This window comes from Mustela nigripes, chromosome 15, assembly GCF_022355385.1.
Source record: "Mustela nigripes isolate SB6536 chromosome 15, MUSNIG.SB6536, whole genome shotgun sequence".
NCBI classification, from domain to species: Eukaryota; Metazoa; Chordata; class Mammalia; order Carnivora; family Mustelidae; genus Mustela; species Mustela nigripes.
Window position 1 is genome coordinate 27,215,474 of NC_081571.1, and position 17,949 is coordinate 27,233,422.

A 17,949-nucleotide genomic window follows, 5' to 3' on the forward strand; every position below is an offset into this window, starting at 1 on the left:
GAAAAGCAGAAAAAAAAAAAAGTAACAGAACTACAAGCATGCTGATTTTCTTCCTTTATAGGCTATTATTTAAAGTTCTTTAGTAAAGGTATACACATATACTTAGAAGTCACCAGAGATGTAAAAAAATCTGGATCACAGGCATAGATCTGCAGCCCTGGGTGCTGAATTCTCACAATGCATTTGGTAGGTTAAGTATTTTTTCCTAATAGCCTTGGAGTTTTATGGCAAATGATCTAGAGAAAGACATGATTTTTGTTGAGAAGTTATCTGGAACCAAATCACTGAGACAGTTAAAATTAACATTGACAGAAATGGTCAAAGCAGAGAATCTCAAACTAAGGCATAAAGATATTTCAAGTAAACGTCAGGGGTTTTCAGCAGTTACAAAGACTGCAGGTTGCAAAAATTGTTAAATTTTTAAGCCTTCAAAGTTTACATACATAAGTGAAAACCATTTCAAACCTATGATATTTCATAAATATTTATAGTTATAAATTTCACTTAAAACTTAACAGTGAGGCAAAAGTTTTGTTTAACAACTCATGGTTCAGAAGATGTAAAAATGTTAGAGCTGCCAATTTAAAGAACCCTATGTTTTGTTCAATGTTATCCTGCACTTAGAAAGTTACTGTGTGGCTTCGGCAGCACATATACTAGAAAGTCAATACATATCCTTCTCAAACTACTGCAAGATAAGAAAAAGGAATGCTTTCAAGTTTATTCTGCAGAGCATGACGCTGATAACAAAACCAAAGACACCACAGCAAAAGAAAACTACAGACCAATAGCTCTGATTATAGATGCAAAATCCTCATTAAAATATTACCAAATCAAATTCAATCCATTAAAAAAAATCATCCAGCACAATCAAGTGGGATTTCAGAAACACAAACATAGTTTGATATCCACTAACAAGATACACATTAACAAAATGTAGGATAAAAATCCTATGATTTTTTGATGACAAAATTCAACATCTGTTCATGAATAAAAGTCTCAAAGTGGTTTTAAAGAGAGTATCTCAGAGGCGCCTGGGTGGTTCAGTCATTGGACGTCCACCTTTGGCTCAGGTCATGATCTCGGGGTCCTGGGATCAAGCCCCACACTGGGCTCTCTGCTCAGTGGGAAGCCTACTTCTCCCTCTCCCACTCTCCCTGTTTGTGTTCTCTCTCTGTCTCTCTCTCTATGTCAAATAAATAAATCGTTAAAAATAAATAACTAAATAAATAGAATAGAACATCTCAATATAATAAAAGCTATCTAAGATAAACTCACAGCTAGTATCTTAACAATGGTAAAAAGCTGAGATCTTTTCCTCTAAGATTGGCAACGAAACAAGGATATATTCTCTTACCATGCCGACCATAGTACCAATAGCAGTCAGATGAAGCAAAAGGCACCCAAATTACTAAGTAAATTTCCCCCTATTTGCAGATAATATGCTATATATCAAAAACTCTCAAAACTTCAGAGAATTAGAATAAATGCACTCAGTAAAGAGGTAGGAAACAAAAATCAGTATATAAAAATCTGTTGAATTTCTATACATTAGTAAACTGACAGATACAGAAATTATTATAATTTTCCCATGTTTAGCTGCATCAAGAAGAATATAATACCTAGAAATAAACTAAACGAGTAGGCAAAAGACCTATATTCTGAAAACTATGGAAGACATGGATGACAGAAATTGAAGATGAACACAAGTAAATGGGAATATAGGTCATGCTAATAAACTGGAAGAATGTTAAAATATCCATTTTAACTACCCAAAACAATCTACAGATCTATGTAATTCCTATCAAACGCCCGTAGTATTTTTCACAGAACTGGAATAATCCGACAATTTATATGGAACCACAAAAGGCCCTTCAGTTTCATTCTTTCACATGTAACTGTCCTGTTTTATGAGCACCATTTACTGAACAGACTGTGTTTTCCTCCATATATTCTTGCTGCCTTTGTTATAGATTAACTGACAATGTAAGTGTGGGTGTATTTCTGGGATCTCTATTCTGTATCACTGATCTGTGTCTATTTTTGTGCCAATACCATACTGTTTTGATTACTGCTATAGGTCTTGTAGTCCCTGTAGCTTGATTCTTAAGATAGTTTTGGTGATTTGACCTATTTTGTTCCAAACAAATTTTAGTATTTGTATACTTTGAATATTATATAGTAATATTTGACTACTTTGAGTAGTCAAAGCTATCTTGCAAAAAAAGAACCAAGCTGAAGGTACCACACTCCCAGATTCAAACTATATTACAAAGTAATAGTAACCAAAACAGGATAGCACTAGCACACACTATGAAATGGACATATTCCTAGAAACCTACAATCTTCCATAACTGAATCTGGAAGAAACAGAATATCCAAACAGAATAGTTAAATCTATAAATTAAAAAAAACTACTGAAAAATAAATGTCCCACTTCAAAGGTGACTTCTATAGAAAATTTAAACAAGAGTTACCTAGGGGAACCTGGCTGACTAAGTCAGAAGAGCATGTGACTCTTGATCTCAGAGTCAGGAGTTTGAGCCCCATGTTGGGTGTAGAAGTTACTTAAATAAGTAAAAAAAAAAAAAAAAAAAAAAAAAAACTTAAAAAAAAAAAATAGATAAAGAAGAGTTACTTCTCCTCTAACTATTCCAAAGCATATATCTGATACCAAAACCAGATGAAGACACCACAAAACAAAGAAACTACAGGTCAATATACCTGATGAACACAGATGCAAAAATCCTCAAAATATTACCAAATCACATTCAACAATATATTAAAGGATCATTCACCATGGTCAAATGGTGCTTATTCCATGGATTCAGGGATGATTCAATATTCACAAATCAGCATGATATACCACATAAACAAAGGCTAGAAATCATGATCATCTCAATAGATGCAGAAAGAACTTCTGATAAAATTTAATATCCATTTTTTTTAGTAAGTTCTCAAGAAAGTGAGTTTAGAATGAACCTACCTCAAAATAATAAAGGTAATATATAAAATCTCTCAGCTACCATCATCCTCAAAGGAAAAAAGCAGTTTTTCCTCATAGATCAGGAGCAAGACAAGAATGTCCATTCTTGGGGCACCTGAGTGGCTCAGTGGGTTAAAGCCTCTGCCTTCGGCTCAGGTCATGATCTCAGGGTCCTAGAATCGAGCCCCACATCAGGATCTCTGCTCGGCAGGTAGCCTGCTTCCTCCTCTCTCTCTGCCTGCCTCTCTGCCTACTTGTGATCCCTGTCTGTCAAATAAATAAATAAATAAATCTTTAAAAAAAAAAAAGAATGTCCACTCTCAGTACTTTTATTTAAGATAGTACTTGGCCATCCTAGACACAGCAATCAGACAAGAAAATCAAGAGGCATCCAAATTGGCAAAGAAGTTAAACTTTCGCTATTTTTTTAAAGATTTTTATTTATTGATAGAGATCAGAAGTAGGCAGAGAGGCAGGCAGAGAGAGAAAGGGAAGCAGGCTCCCTGATGAGCAGAGAGCCTGATGCGGGGCTCAATCCCAGGACCCTGGGATCATGACCTGAGCTGAATGAAGACAGAAGCTTAACCCACTGAGCAACCCAGGTGCCCCTAAACTTTCACTATTTGCAAAGAGTACTTTATATGTAGAAAATCGATAGGTTCCACCAAAAAACTACTAGAATAAATGCATGCAGTAAAATTGCAGAATACAAGATAAACACCCAGAAATTGGTCTCATTTCTTTACACTAATAACAAAGTAGAAGAAAAATAAGAAAACTGTGTTTATGGGCATCTGGGTGGCTCAGTGGGTTAAAGCCTCTGCCTTCGGCTCAGGTCATAATCTCGGGGTCCTGGGATCAAGCCCCACATCAGGCTCTCTGCTCAGTGGGGAGCCTGCTTCCCTCCTCTCTCTGCCTGCCTCTGCCTACTTGTGATTTCTCTCTATCAAATAAATAAATAAATTCTTTAAAAAAAAAAAAAAAAGAAAGAAAACTGTGTTTATAATTCCACCAAGAAGAATATCTAGAAATAACCCCAACCACGTGAAAGACCCATAAGAACTCTGAAGTATTAATAAGTTGAAGATGACTCAAATAAAAACATATTCCATAGTCTTGGATTGGAATAATATTGTTACAGGGTCCATACTACCCAAAGTAATCTATAGATTTAATGTAATACCTATCAAAATACCAATGCTTTTTTTTTTTCCTACAAACTGAAGGAGAGAATACTAAAATTTGTATGGAACAAAATAGGCCAAATCACCAAAACTATCTTAAGAACCAAGCTACAGGTACTACAACACCTACAGTAGTAATCAAAACAGTATGGTATTGGCACAAAAATAGACATAGATCAATGATACAGAATAGAGATCCCAGAAATACACCCACACTTACATTGTCAGTTAATCTATGACAAAGGCAGCAAGAATATATGGAGGAAAACACAGTCTGTTCAGTTAATGGTGCTCATAAAACAGGACAGCTACATGTGAAAGAAAGAAACCAAAACACTTTAAACACCCTAATAAAAATAAACTCAAAATGGATTAAAGACCTCAACATGACACCTGAAACCATAAAACTTCCAAAAAACATAGGTACTAATTTCTCTGGTGTTGGCCATAGCAACATATTCCTGGATATGTCTCCTAAGGCAATGGAAATAAAAGCCAAAATCAACTATGGGACCACACCAAAATCTAATGCTTTTGCACAGCAAAGGAAACCATCAACAAAAAGGGTACATACTGAATATGAGATGATATTTGCAAATGATATAACCAATAAGGGATTAATATCCACAATATAAAGAACTTCCACAATTCAACACCAAAACAACAATGTGATTAAAAACTGGGCAGAGAACATGAACAGGGATTTTACCAAAGAGGACATACAGATGGCCAGCAGATACATACAAAGCTCCACATTATAATCATCAGGGAAATGTAAATTATAACCATATGAGGTATCACCTCACACCAGTCAGAATGGCTTGTATCCTAAAGACTTAGAAATAAGTGTTGTTGAGGATGTGGAAAAAAGGAACCCTCACCCACTACTGGTGAGAATGTGAATTGGTACATCCATGGTAGAAAACAGTTACGGAGTTTCCTCAAAAAACTAAAAATAGAACTACCTTACGATCTAATAATTCCACTACTAAGTATCTTCCCAATGAAAATGAAGTAGGGCAATTGCTGGGTCCTAAGGCAGCTGAACTTTTAACTTTTGAGAACCTCCATATTGTTCTCCACAGTGACTCTACCAGCTTGCATTCCCACCAACAGTGTAAGAGGATTCCTCTTTCTCCACAGCCTTGTCAACATTTGTTGTTTCCTGACTTGTTCATTTTAGCCATTCTGACAGCTTCAAGGTGGTATCTCATTGTGGTTTTGACTTGTATTTTCCTGATGCCAAGTGATGGGGAGTTTTTTGCACATGTCTGTTGGCCATTTGTAGGTCTTTTCTAGAGAAATGTCTGTTCATGTCTTCTGCCCATTTCTTGACTCATTTATTTGATTTTTGGGTCTTGAGTTTGAGAAGTTCTTTTAGATCTTGGATACTAGCCCTTTATCTGATATATCACTTGCAAGTATCTTTTCCCTTTCTGCGGGTTGCCTTTTTTTCTTTTTACTGTTTCCTTTGCTGTGGAGAGGCTTTTGCTCTTGATGAAATTCTAATAGTTCATTTTTGCTTTTGTTTCCCTTGCCTATGAAAATGTGTCTAACAAAAAGTTGCTGCAGCCAAGGTCACAGAGGTTTCTGTCTGTGTTCTCCATCCAGAGGACTTGGATGGACTCCTCTCTCTCATTTAGGTCACTCATCCATTTTAAGATTATCTTTGTGCATGGTGTAATAAATTGTTCATTTTCATTCTTCTGCATGTGGCTGTCCAATTTTCCCTGCACCATTTATTAAAGAGACCATCTTTTTTCCATTGGACATTCTTTCCTGCTTTGTCAAAGATTAGTTGGCCATAGAGTTGAGGGTCCATTTCTGGGCTCTCTATTCTGTTCCATTGATCTTTGTGTCTGTTTTTGTGCCAGTACCATACTGTCTTGATGATTACAACTTTGTAATAGAGCTTGAAGTCCGTCACTGGGATGGCACCAGCTCTGGTTTTCTTTTTCAACATTATTCTCGCTATTCAGGGTCTTTCCTAGTTCCATACAGAAGGGGCACCTGCACCCCAATGTTCATAGCAGCAAAGTCCACAATAGCCAAACTGTAGAAAGAGCCAAGATTTCCATTGACAGATGAATGGATAAAGATGTGGTGTGTGTGTGTGTAAACATATGTATGTATGTATGTATGTATGTATATAAAATCTCCAATGGAGTATTACTCCATCATCAAAAAGGATGAATACTTAACCATTTAAATTGACATGGATGGAACTGGAGGGTATTATGCTAAGTGAAATAAGTCAATCGGAGAAAAACAGTTATCTTATGATTTCACTCATATGTGGCATAGAAGATACAGTGCAGAGGATCATAGGGGAAGGGAGGGAAAACTGAGCAGGAAATCATCAGAGAGAAAAACCATGATAGGCTCTTAATTACAGGTAACAAACTCAGGGTTCCTGGAGAGATGGGTGCGGGAAATGGGGTAATGAGTGATGTGATGAGCATTGGTGTTACACACACCTGATAAATTACTAAACACTATATCTAGAGACTAATGATGTACTATATGTTTGTTAATTTAATTTAAATTTCTAAAAATATGCCAAATATAAATTAAAAAATAAAAATTACTGAAATGCAATTATCTAATCTTCGCTTCCACCCTTCCATTCTGAGAATTCACCATATACTCGGTCCTAAGTTTTGTGATTGTGGCAGAAAGATCCATAAAATCAAGTCACCTAACACAGAGGAAGGTCTCCAGGCCATGGAAACCATGTATGAATGAGGAACTGTACATACTGCTGAACACAGAGCAAGGGCACTTCCCTAAAATAGACTTTCCTTAGAAAGGGCAGGAAGAGACTTTAAAACACTGTGGCAGGAAGAAGCCATGGCAATACTGGAATAATCATTTCCAACTCTCTGTCCATGTAAAGTCTGGAGTAGACCTGACCTGTTTGGTCTAAGACTCTGGAGCCCTTCATAAACCAGAAGGAATGTGGCGATAACAATGGGCTTTGAAAGGGAGATAATGGACTTAAGGATATAAAGGAGCTCAAATAATTAATTTTACAAATAACATATGTGACCTTTTTTATTCCAATATTGTGGAGGTTTTAATATGCTCATGTGCAATGTATCACCTTATCCTGGATCATGTAGTTTAACATAGTTTGGGATGGACAATAAAGTAGGCATAGTACTTTTATCTTAATGTATAGTAATATGCTTGTCCATTTCAGTCATTTCTGGGACCCCCATGTGAGATCTTTATAAAAGGCCCTGAGGGGCTTACCTGTCAGAATCAGAAATATCAGGTGTACAGAAGGAAGTTTTTGGATTTTAAAAGTGAATAATCCAATTAAAAAATATGAAAGTGATGGATCACTAAATTCTACTCCTGAAAGCAAAATTAAACCAAAAAAAATTAAAACTAAAGAGAATAGGCTGACAGCATGAATAGTCATTTTTCCAAAGACAACATACAAATGGCCAACAGACACATGAAAAGATGCTCAACATCACTGATGATCTACGAAAGACAAATCAAAACTACAATGAGGTATCACCTCACACCTGTCAGAACGGCTAAAATCAGCAACACAACAACAGGTGTTGGCAAGAATATGGAGAAAGGAACTAGCACAGCCACTGTGGCAAACAGAAAGGAGGTTCCTCAGAACGTTAAAAATAGAACTATCCTGCAATCCAGCAATCACACTAAGCATTTGGCCAAAGAATACAAAAATACTAATTCAAAGGATTACATGCACCCCAATGTTTATAGCAGCATTGTCTACAATAGCCCCATTATGGAAGCAGCCCAAGTGTCCACAGACAGATGAATGGATAAAGGTGGAATGTACATACAATGGAATATTACTCAGCAATAAAAAAAAAGAATGAACTCTTGCCATTTTCAACAACCTGGATGGAGCTAGAGAATGTTAAGTGAAATTGGCCAGAGAAAGACAAATACATATGTTCTTACTCATATGTGGGATTTAAGCAACAAAACCAGTGAGCAAAGGGAAAAGGAAAAAAAAAAGATTCAAAGCAAGAAACAGAGTCTTAACTATAGACAACAAACCGATGGTTACCAGAGGGGAGATGGGTGGGTGGATGGGTTAAACAGAAGCAGATTAAGGAGGGCACTTATTACAATGAGCATGAAGTGATGCCTGTCAGTGTTGAATCACTATACTGCAGACCTCAAACTAATATTGCACAGTTGGTTAACTGGAATTTAAATAAAAGCTTAAAAATAACAACAGCATAAAAATAAAAGGGGCCTCATGAAGGTGAAAATTTGTCTTTTCTTATATACAGCTTTACTCCTGAGGAAGTCAACACTTTCTGTTCAGTTGACTAATCTATGGCTGTTGAACCCACTGGAATATAGAAGAAGCAGCTATACTGTGTACCCGTTTTATTCCATCAAAATTCAAGATGGGGAAGAGCTCCAATGTGGGTCCAAACCAAGGGCACAATCAGGCCACAGTGCTAAAAGATACAGCCTTCCCTGAAAGAAGCAAAGACATTAAAAATTTATCCTCTGAGCAGTGAGCTCTCATTTGCATTTCCTCTCATAGGCTGCTTTTTCCAAGCTGCCGCTTCAGTAAAATGGGCCTAAAGGATTTTTCTCCTTTGGAAAGTACCTCAACTAATAAGTCACCCCATCCCCTACTACTCCCCCACCACTGTTAAGTTGGAAATGGAGTGGGACACAGAGGAGAGGCCCAAAAACTGTGAGGCATGACTCTGATCACACAAATAGAACCCTCACAACCCATTCTGGATCACTACATGCCCTAGTTAGGAATAAGTGTGTTTGCCAGGAATAATCCTCCAGCACATTTCACAGACAGCGACCAGGGTGGCTGTATCCACAGTTGGAGCCAGAACAAAATTTGGGATCCTGCCTAAGCATCTTTGAGATACTTTTCACCAATAGGCAACTGCAAACTTTTATGAGGTAATTCTTTGGGATCAGCAATTACATTTGCCTCAATGAGTTCTGTTTCTCTTATTTTAATTTTTTATTTCTCTTTTCTAAACATTTATGCCTTTAGAGAAAGAAAAAAAGAGCATATGCCTGAGTGGAGGGGTGGGGAGCCAGAGGAAGAAGGAGAGAAGCAAACACCCTGCTGAGCATGGAGCGCCACTCAGGCCAATCCCATGACCCTGAATTCATGACCTGATCTGAAATCAACCGGACCAACTGAGCTACCCAAGTGCCCCTATGCTTTTCTGTTACGGGGTAACATTGTATTTTAAATCCTTCTGTTGTACACTGTATGTTAGACTTCAATGTAAATAAAAATTTTTAAGTATGTTATTCTCTTGGCCCCAGGACACCATATTCTCTGATTTCTCTCCTCCCTTATCACCCCCAACCTTGTGTCACCCCCAACCTTGTGTGCAGGTTCTTCCTCATCTCCCTTACCTCTGAATGTTGAGGTATCTCTGGATTCAGTCCTTGGACTGCTTCTTACTCTTAGACAGGATGAAATTTCTTAAGTATCTCATAACTTTCAATACCATCTATATACTCACAATATCCTAACTTACATATGCAGCCTGGACCTCCCCATTCTCCTCCTTACATTCGACCATGTTATAAGACATAGTTATTGGTTACATCTCCAGGTTAACGTACCCAAAACTGATCTGACATCTATCCAAAACTTGTACTTTTAAAGCCTTCCCCACCCCAGTTAAGCATAACACCATCTTCCCAGGTGCTCAGATCTAAAACCTGAGTCATCTTTGACACTTGTTTTTCTTACATGTCACATCCTGTCCTTCCACTTCCCACTTTCAGAAGTTCCTTTCCCCCTCCCCACCACTGCCCCATGACCCCATGTTTCTCTTGTATATTTTAACATTTTCAATGACATTGCTCTTAAGGTCACCACCAAACCCATGTTGCTAAACCCAATGGACTCATATATGCTTTCATCTTAATAAACATCTCAATGGTAGTAGGCCTCTTAGCCTTTATCTTAAAAACACTTTCTTCTGTTGTTCTAGGACACCAGACTCTTCAAGTTATCTTACCATTTCTCAAAGGAATTTTTTGCTGAATCTTCTAGTTCTTTCAAACCTTTAAAATCCACCCTTTCTCTTTAAATCAAGATCATTCCAGCAATTATTTCCTGCTTCTATTGCACTGTCCATTTCTCCCTTTCTTCTGGTTCATTCCCATGATCACAAACCATGTTATAATTTATCCTTTTTTCAAAAATTCCTCTTTGCCTCTTCTCCTATCAGTTACAACTCCATTTAGGTTTTCCAAGAAAAATCCTCAAAGTAACTGTCTATACGGTCTATACTTAACACGTCTTTTTTTTTTTTTTTAAATCTATGCTATTGGGCTCTTACTTCAATTGCTGCAAACAGTTCTAATCAAGCCAAAAGCTTCCATTATGACAAACACGGTGGTCATTTCTTATTTCTCATACTGAGCTCAGGAGTAGTGTTTTACTACTGAGTACACTCCCCCACTTCACTGTCTTTCTCTACCTTACTTCTGGGTTGTCACTCTGTCCCTCCTTACTCACTGGCTGCTCCTTCTCATTCTGCTTGGGTAGTTCCCTTTAGATTTCTCCACCCTCAAAATTCTGAAGTAATCCAAAGCCGATTCCTCAAACCTCTTTTCCTTTCTCTATTTCCACTCACCTCCCCTCCCAGATGATCTCACCCAGTTTCACACTTTATATACCATCCGCATGCCATTGATCACCAAGTTTATACCTCCTCCCTATACCCCTGTACTCCTACTTGCTATCACCAACTACTTAAGTACATGAATTAAAGCAGGAACCTTATCTTTAATGCTATGCTCAGCACTACAACAGTATAGTGCTCAAAGGTTATCCGTTGTTATTTTCATGAGTATTGTTCAATACCCCTATGAGAAAAATTAAAGTTAGTAACTAATTCCAAGTAGTTGCTTCTTTTACACAAGTCAATGGTGTAAGAGAAGGCAATTTAAGGCCTTGTTTTCAAACAATGTGGTTTGTTCTAAACTGGAGAATTGGAACATCCGAAGGGAGGAATGGATTTTTTATCATTCAGGAAATCTTTTGTGAAAATTTGTTCTCATTCCTAGACTATTAATAAGATTTGGACAGCATAAATCTCAGGGACATATTCTAAAAAGAACATAGAATTAATGAATTCTATGCAGCCATTTCAAAATAAAATCAGATCTAGTCCATTGAGCAGAGGTAAAGTTGGCATGGTCTTGAAAAAAAACCTAAAAAGAATGGATCAAGGATCTAGTCCATGTTTCTTTGAACAAGAGAAAATAAATGATTTCCCAAATATCCAGGCCATGTAACAGTTTTTCAGGCTACAATCCATAGAAAGTTTATGCACAGCAAGTAAGTAAGTAAGTCTCACAAACATACTGTTGAGCAAAAGAAGCCAGAACCAAAATGAGTATATACTACATGCTTCCATTTAAATCAAGGTTAGAATAACATGAGAGGACTTTCACACATGATGGTAATGGTGGCTATCTTGACTTGGGGGATGGTTACACAGACATATAGTTGTCAAAGCTCGAACTATATACTTAATATATTGACACTTTAAATTGGGTTACATTTTACATTCATCAAACAAAGGGTCCTGAAATCCCTGTTCTGGGGCATAGATGGGGAGTGAGCAAGGTAAGATCAACAAATTTTTTCACTGCACCATCTCTTGCTGCATTTAAGAGGTTAACATACACTCCAGATCTCTAAGAGAAGGCTATAGGATGCATTATGTTCCGGGCTTACTTGCTCAAAGAATCGCCCTCACACATATACTAACATCTGTAAGGCACTGATGTTTCAGAACCCACTAACTTCAAACTGGAAAAAAGTTAAGGGCTACAAATACTGCCACAGCTATTTAAAAAAAAAAAAAAACCTGATTTAAGCAATCCTCTTTTAGGGAATACTTCCCATAATAAACTGGTTGCAAAACATTATCCCTAAAGAAAGTACAATTATGTACTTAAGAAAACATGTCCCAAATAAGTTTATTTTGGGGTTGTTGACCTTAAATTCTTTTTTTTTTTTTAAGATTGATTTATTTGACAGAGAGAGATCATAAGGGGGGGGGGGGGGGGGGGGGGGTAGCAGGCTCCCTGCTGAGCAGAGAGCCTGATGTGAGACTCGATCCCAGGACCCTCAGAGCCGAAGGCAGAGGCTTAACCCACTGAGCCACTCAGGCACCCCGACCTTAAATTCTTTATGGAAGTAGTTAGACTGTAAAGCCAGTTGTCTCTTGCAGAACTTTTGGTTTATGAGAAGAAAGTATTCATCAACATATAATTTGTTTGTTTTGTTTAAAGACATTAAACTCGGGCACCTGGGTGGCTCAGTGGGTTAAGCCACTGCCTTCAGCTCAGGTCATGATCTCAGGGTCCTGGGATCAAGTCCCGCATCGGGCTCTCTGCTCAGCAGAAAGCCTGCTTCTCTCTCTCTCTCTGCCTGCCTCTCTATTTGTAATCTTTCTCTGTCAAATAAATAAATAAAATCTTTAAAAAAAAAAAAAAGACATTAAACTCATCCAGAATGGCACTGAAGCATTAAAACACATGTTTAGGGGCACCTGGGTGGCTTAGTGGGTTAAACCTCTGCCTTGGGCTCAGGTCATGATCTCAGGTTCCTAGGATCGAGCCCCACATCGGATTTTCTGCTCAGCTTCCTCTCCCACCCCCCGCCTGCCTCTGTCAAATAAATAATCTCTGTCAAATAAATTAATTAATTAAATTAAATAAATAAAATAAAATCTTAAAAAAAAACCCACATGTTTAAAAATATTGGCCTTAGGTTCCCCAGGAAGCCAACTGTGAGACAGACTTGTGTGTGGGAGATTGACTGCTGAGAGCTCCAGATGGATACCTGCAGGGGAACAATGGAGGCAGGACTAGGCATGGGGAGGAGGTTAACAGTGATGCAATCTCAACAAAGGCCTGGACAGACCCCATGGAGACTCTGGGACCAGGATGGCCCTTCCACCTCATCTAGCCTCAAGGCAGGGAAACCAGACTTTTGTATCCTCACAAGAAACCAGTTGTATTCTGGCTGCCCTAGAGGAGAGAAATGGCTATGGTGAGGTGGTCTCTTTGGCTGAGGGTAGTTTTCAGACCAAGAATCGGCTGAGAGCCACCAGCTTTCAACATTTCCAGCAACAGGGAGAATGAGTGCCTCCATCCCAAAGAGGTTGCTGAGCTGCACACCAATGTTCACTTTAGCAGCCAACATACAGCCCTCTTTGAAATTCAAGAGTGTCTGACCTCCAAGAAACCATTCCCACCAAATCTAACTCCCATGCTGTTAACAGAGTAGCCAAGGGTCTGATTTTTTAACACATTCCTTTGCCCTGGACTAGTATTCATGGAACTGCAAATAATCTCCAATGGCTACGAACAAAATTATTTCACAATAGAAACCACATACCAAGGAATTCATTGATGAGCTTTGCCATGATTGGAAACCTGGCTTCACCTGAAGACATCAAACCTGAAAACATCAAGTTTCTCCAAGAAAAGCACAGCAACCCATAAAACAAAATAAAAAAGGCCTTAATTTTCTAACAGAATTTTTAATCATATTTCCCTTTGCCCTCTTTAATAAAATTTAGCATCCCACTGCACACAGTAATGAAAAAGGAAGTAGAATTCTTTGTTTCTCCCTGATTAAGCTTTTTAATACAGGCTGCCAACTCACTTCTTCTTTCAAAATGCATTTACTGAGGACCTTCCATCAGGAGATACCACGCTTGGTCTTGTAGGTAAGAGATGACTAAGAAGTTCGCCATCTAATAAAGACAGACATATAAATTATCAGTCCTATGTTTCATTCAACAAACAGACCTAAGCACTATATGTATGACCATTAACAAGACAAATGTAGTCTTTGCCTACATGCAAGGTGAGACATGAATGAAGAGAAAGCTTCTGAAAATACCATGCTCGTTGCCCAGACTAGGGAATAGAGCCATGGAAATCTTGACAACTGTAAACCAATGATTAGCCTTTACAGAGCACTCAAGTTTGTACATGCCTGGTGCATTTTGACTCTCAATCAATCCTCTCATATAGGTATTATCTTCCCCTATTTACAGATAAGGAAATTAAGGCACAGAGGTTATGCAGCTTAGTCAAGGTCACCCAGGGGTTGAGTGGCAGGGGTGAATTCAAGGACTTACCTTCAGAACTGAGCCTTGAAAACTGAGTAGGAATTTGCCAGATGGATACTAAGAGGGGGTGGTGAGAGCATTCCAGACACAGGGAACTTCAAGTACAAACACTTTAAAATTATCAACCTGCAAGTTTGTCTCCATGTAGGCTGCTTATAGAAGAAAACAGGAGTCTAGGCCTGGGAAGCGGGAGCAGTGGGGGACAAAGATGGGAGTTGTGTCCCACCAGGGAGAGGCTAAAGAAATGGAAGCACAAATTGGTGGGAGTGAGGGCAATTGTTTCAACAACATCAAATAGGATTAATAAAATGACTAACATTAAGAACATCCTCTAAGCATGTTGGTTTAAGTATTTACATGCAAGACCCCATTTTAGTTTCAACGCCACCTTGAAGGAGGTACAACTATGATCCCATTTAAAGGAGAATACAGAGTCTTAAAGAGGACATCTAGATTGTCCAGGGTTCTACTGTTGGACTTGATCGAGCTGGGATTCAATACTAAGGAGCTGTAACCCAGAGCCTGGGCTCTCAGGTGCCCGCTCAAACTGCACAGCAATCACACTCTCCTCCTCCAAGGCATGGCATCAAGGGCAAGTTCCCACAAGGGAGAGCCTCCAGCCCAGAAGACAGGTAAAATGCAGGCTCGAGGATGAGAAGTCTGTGTACACACAAGTGGCCCTGGAGACTACAATCAGGCAGGGAGAATGAAGGAAGAGTCTTGGCTAACAGCCAGCTGTCTGAAGAGACGCTGATTCTGGTGACCAAGAGAATGGGTGGAGGTACGCACCAAGAAACCGGTAGGGGGATGAGAGAAAGACGCAGAGGTCAAGGTCCTCTAGGGCACAGATGAAGGTCTCAGTAGGCAGCTGGATATTTAGGTCAAGAGCAGAGAAATCACCTGCTAAGGAGGTACTAATTTGTCCAAGGACATGTTGAAGGCACACAAGTAACAGAATTTGTCTAGAGAGAATGTGAAGATAAGAACAGAAACCTAGAAAACCACCACTCTTCAGGATACGAATCCTTTCTTTCATCTGTAAAAATAATGCTATCTAGTGTATATACATATATACACCTTGTGTACTTGCCACATAGCTTCGGTCTTTAGAATTGAGAAGGGTTGTTTTGTTTTGTTTTGTTTTTAAACAAAGAAGGCAGGAGGTCTTTAAAATGATCTCTGAAAAACCCCTCTTCCGTATGTGAGGTTTTGAATTACTTCTAGGTAAGTTTATTTCTGGGGAAAATAAGTTAGTTGAATGGTGCATGCTACTGATCAATAAAAATACTACTGATAGTTTGAGTATCTCCAGGAGGAGCTTGGCTGCCCTGAGCCCAAGTCGCTGACGTCAGCAACTGCACTTCAGACAGCACTGTGGGCTCTGGGGGGGGAAGAACAGCACGCTTACAGTGCTCCCGGGATATGCCATTTTCTAGCCTTATTAACGTGCTCCCCCACCCTAAGAACCTCACAGCACAGCTTACCTGCCTTAGCCATCTGCATAAAAGGCAATTCCTGACGTAAGAGAACTTCCCTATGTTAACATGTGGCCAAAAGAGAAAGAGAGAGAGAGAGAAACAAGGGGGAGAAAAAAAAAAAAAAACCCAGCCTGTTTGGTCCGCCCTCCTGGGCTGTTGCTACCTTGCAGTTTATGACATACAGATAGAGGGAGGTCTGGTGTGAAGTGAACGAGGCAGCCTGAGAGCCGGTCCATTCCCAGGGAAACCACGCGTCCCCTGGCACAGGCAGCTCTCCCTACTTTCCGGAGGGATTTCTTCTGTGTGACTTGGAGAGGGGCTCATGAATGATTGCTAAACGTGTGCCTCGCTCAGGCGAGCCGCGCAGGGAGGGAGTGACCCAGCCGAGTGCGGGCAGAGCCGGCGAACGCAGACCACGCAGTGCTGGAATTGGCTCCACTCTTGCAGTTTTTGAAGTCAGCAGAACAGAAATCAGATTACTCTCCTGTTATGCCGGTTGAGGCTCAAGAAGAAGGGACTCTACACTGGCTTAATTACCGTGGGAGATGCAGCAAGTCCCAGAACAGCAAAGTCTGTCTAACGTGTGGACCCTGAAGACAAATGTAAGTTCTCACGCTGCTGTCTTTTATTTCTGTGTTAATTTTCTTTCTGCCTTGAAATCACGCTTGGCCAAAATGTTAACATTTCAATGAGAATTTCTGGTGTGAAAAGTTGTCTGCTAATCTTTGCTTAAGAGTTTTCTTTTCTTTTCGTTTCTTTTTTAACTAAGCATAATGCAAACGGAAATTCCTGAAGGCAGCTGTGGCCATTCAGCCTAGAGACAGAGAACTATACCAAGTACATCCAATTACTATGGGATTAACACAGGATGTATTTTTAATTGCCTTTCTTAATGTAGAATGCATACCGCCCCACTGTTTTGGATTGCATGCTGTTTTAATACTGCTGTGGCTAAACTAGTGGGATCAACAAAACCCACAAAATGAGACAGAGCTCAATGAGATTCCTGGTAATTACAAAACTTTTCTTTCCTGGCCAGGATCGCATTTTTCTCCCCGAATGCTCCAAACTCTGCAACCTCTGTTAAAAAGTTCATCCTGCTTTTCTGACCTTGCTTTGAAGGGGGAAAAAAAAAAAAAATGAAACCAAACAAGACTCCATGAACCCCGTGAAGGAAGGAGATACAAAAAGCCACTGCAGTTCAGCTCCCATTGTAATCATGAGAGAAAAAAGGCGACCCAAGGAGCCCAGCATGTACGCCGGCTTCAGTGTGACAGAGCGTGGGGACATAAAGATGCATGGCGAGCTGAGGCTCTAACTTGGTAGCTTTTCTTTACTTCATCTGCTACAAATTCCAGCTTAGAAATGGATATTCTTTTTGAGGAAAATGCTTCCTTGAGCCCAACAACAAACTCCTTAATGCAATCAAATGAGGACCCAAGGCTCTACATCAATGACTTTAACTCCGCAGAAGCTAACACTTCAGATGCATTTAACTGGACAGTGGACTCGGAAAATCGAACCAACCTTTCCTGTGAGGGCTGTCTCTCACCACCATGCTTCTCCTTACTTCATCTCCAGGAAAAAAACTGGTCTGCTTTGTTGACAGCCGTAGTGATTATTCTAACCATTGCTGGGAACATACTCGTCATCATGGCAGTGTCCCTAGAGAAAAAGCTGCAGAACGCCACCAACTATTTCCTGATGTCACTTGCCATAGCTGATATGCTGCTGGGTTTCCTTGTCATGCCCGTGTCCATGCTAACCATCCTGTATGGTGAGTGGCCTTAGCCTCCCAGCTGCACCCACACGGGGAACAGACAGCGTGTGCATGTTAGGAGCAGATGAGTGGAGGCTCAAGGGACAAACTAAACACAAGGGTTTATTTATAGACAGGGGTCTCCCATGTTACACTGGTTAAATCTTAAATTGGCTTTCACAGATTAAGAGATCAGACAACCCATTATCCTTGGACAGTTTGTGCTTTGAAACACGTCCATTTTAGGTAGTCGCTTTAAATGCCCCCCATACGGTCATAAAGCAGTAATTTAGCTGTCATTCTAAATCCACTGGATTTTCGCTTCTATATTTTCCCAAGTATCCCAGCCTTCAGGACAGAACACAGTTTTAGCTTTGTC

The 17,949-nt window shown here is 39.5% G+C and overlaps 1 protein-coding gene across 1 annotated transcript in view; it reads left to right on the forward strand.

The window, feature by feature from the left end:
• Nucleotides 1-16,041: 16,041 nt before the first annotated feature.
• Nucleotides 16,042-17,949, forward strand: part of HTR2A (5-hydroxytryptamine receptor 2A) — a 58,625-nt gene continuing 56,717 nt past the window's right edge. Inside the window, exons 1-2 of the mRNA XM_059377598.1 lie at nt 16,042-16,413; nt 16,851-17,588. Coding sequence (XP_059233581.1) covers nt 17,177-17,588 — 412 coding nt within the window. The 5' untranslated portion in view covers nt 16,042-16,413; nt 16,851-17,176. The remainder of the gene's footprint in view (nt 16,414-16,850; nt 17,589-17,949) is intronic.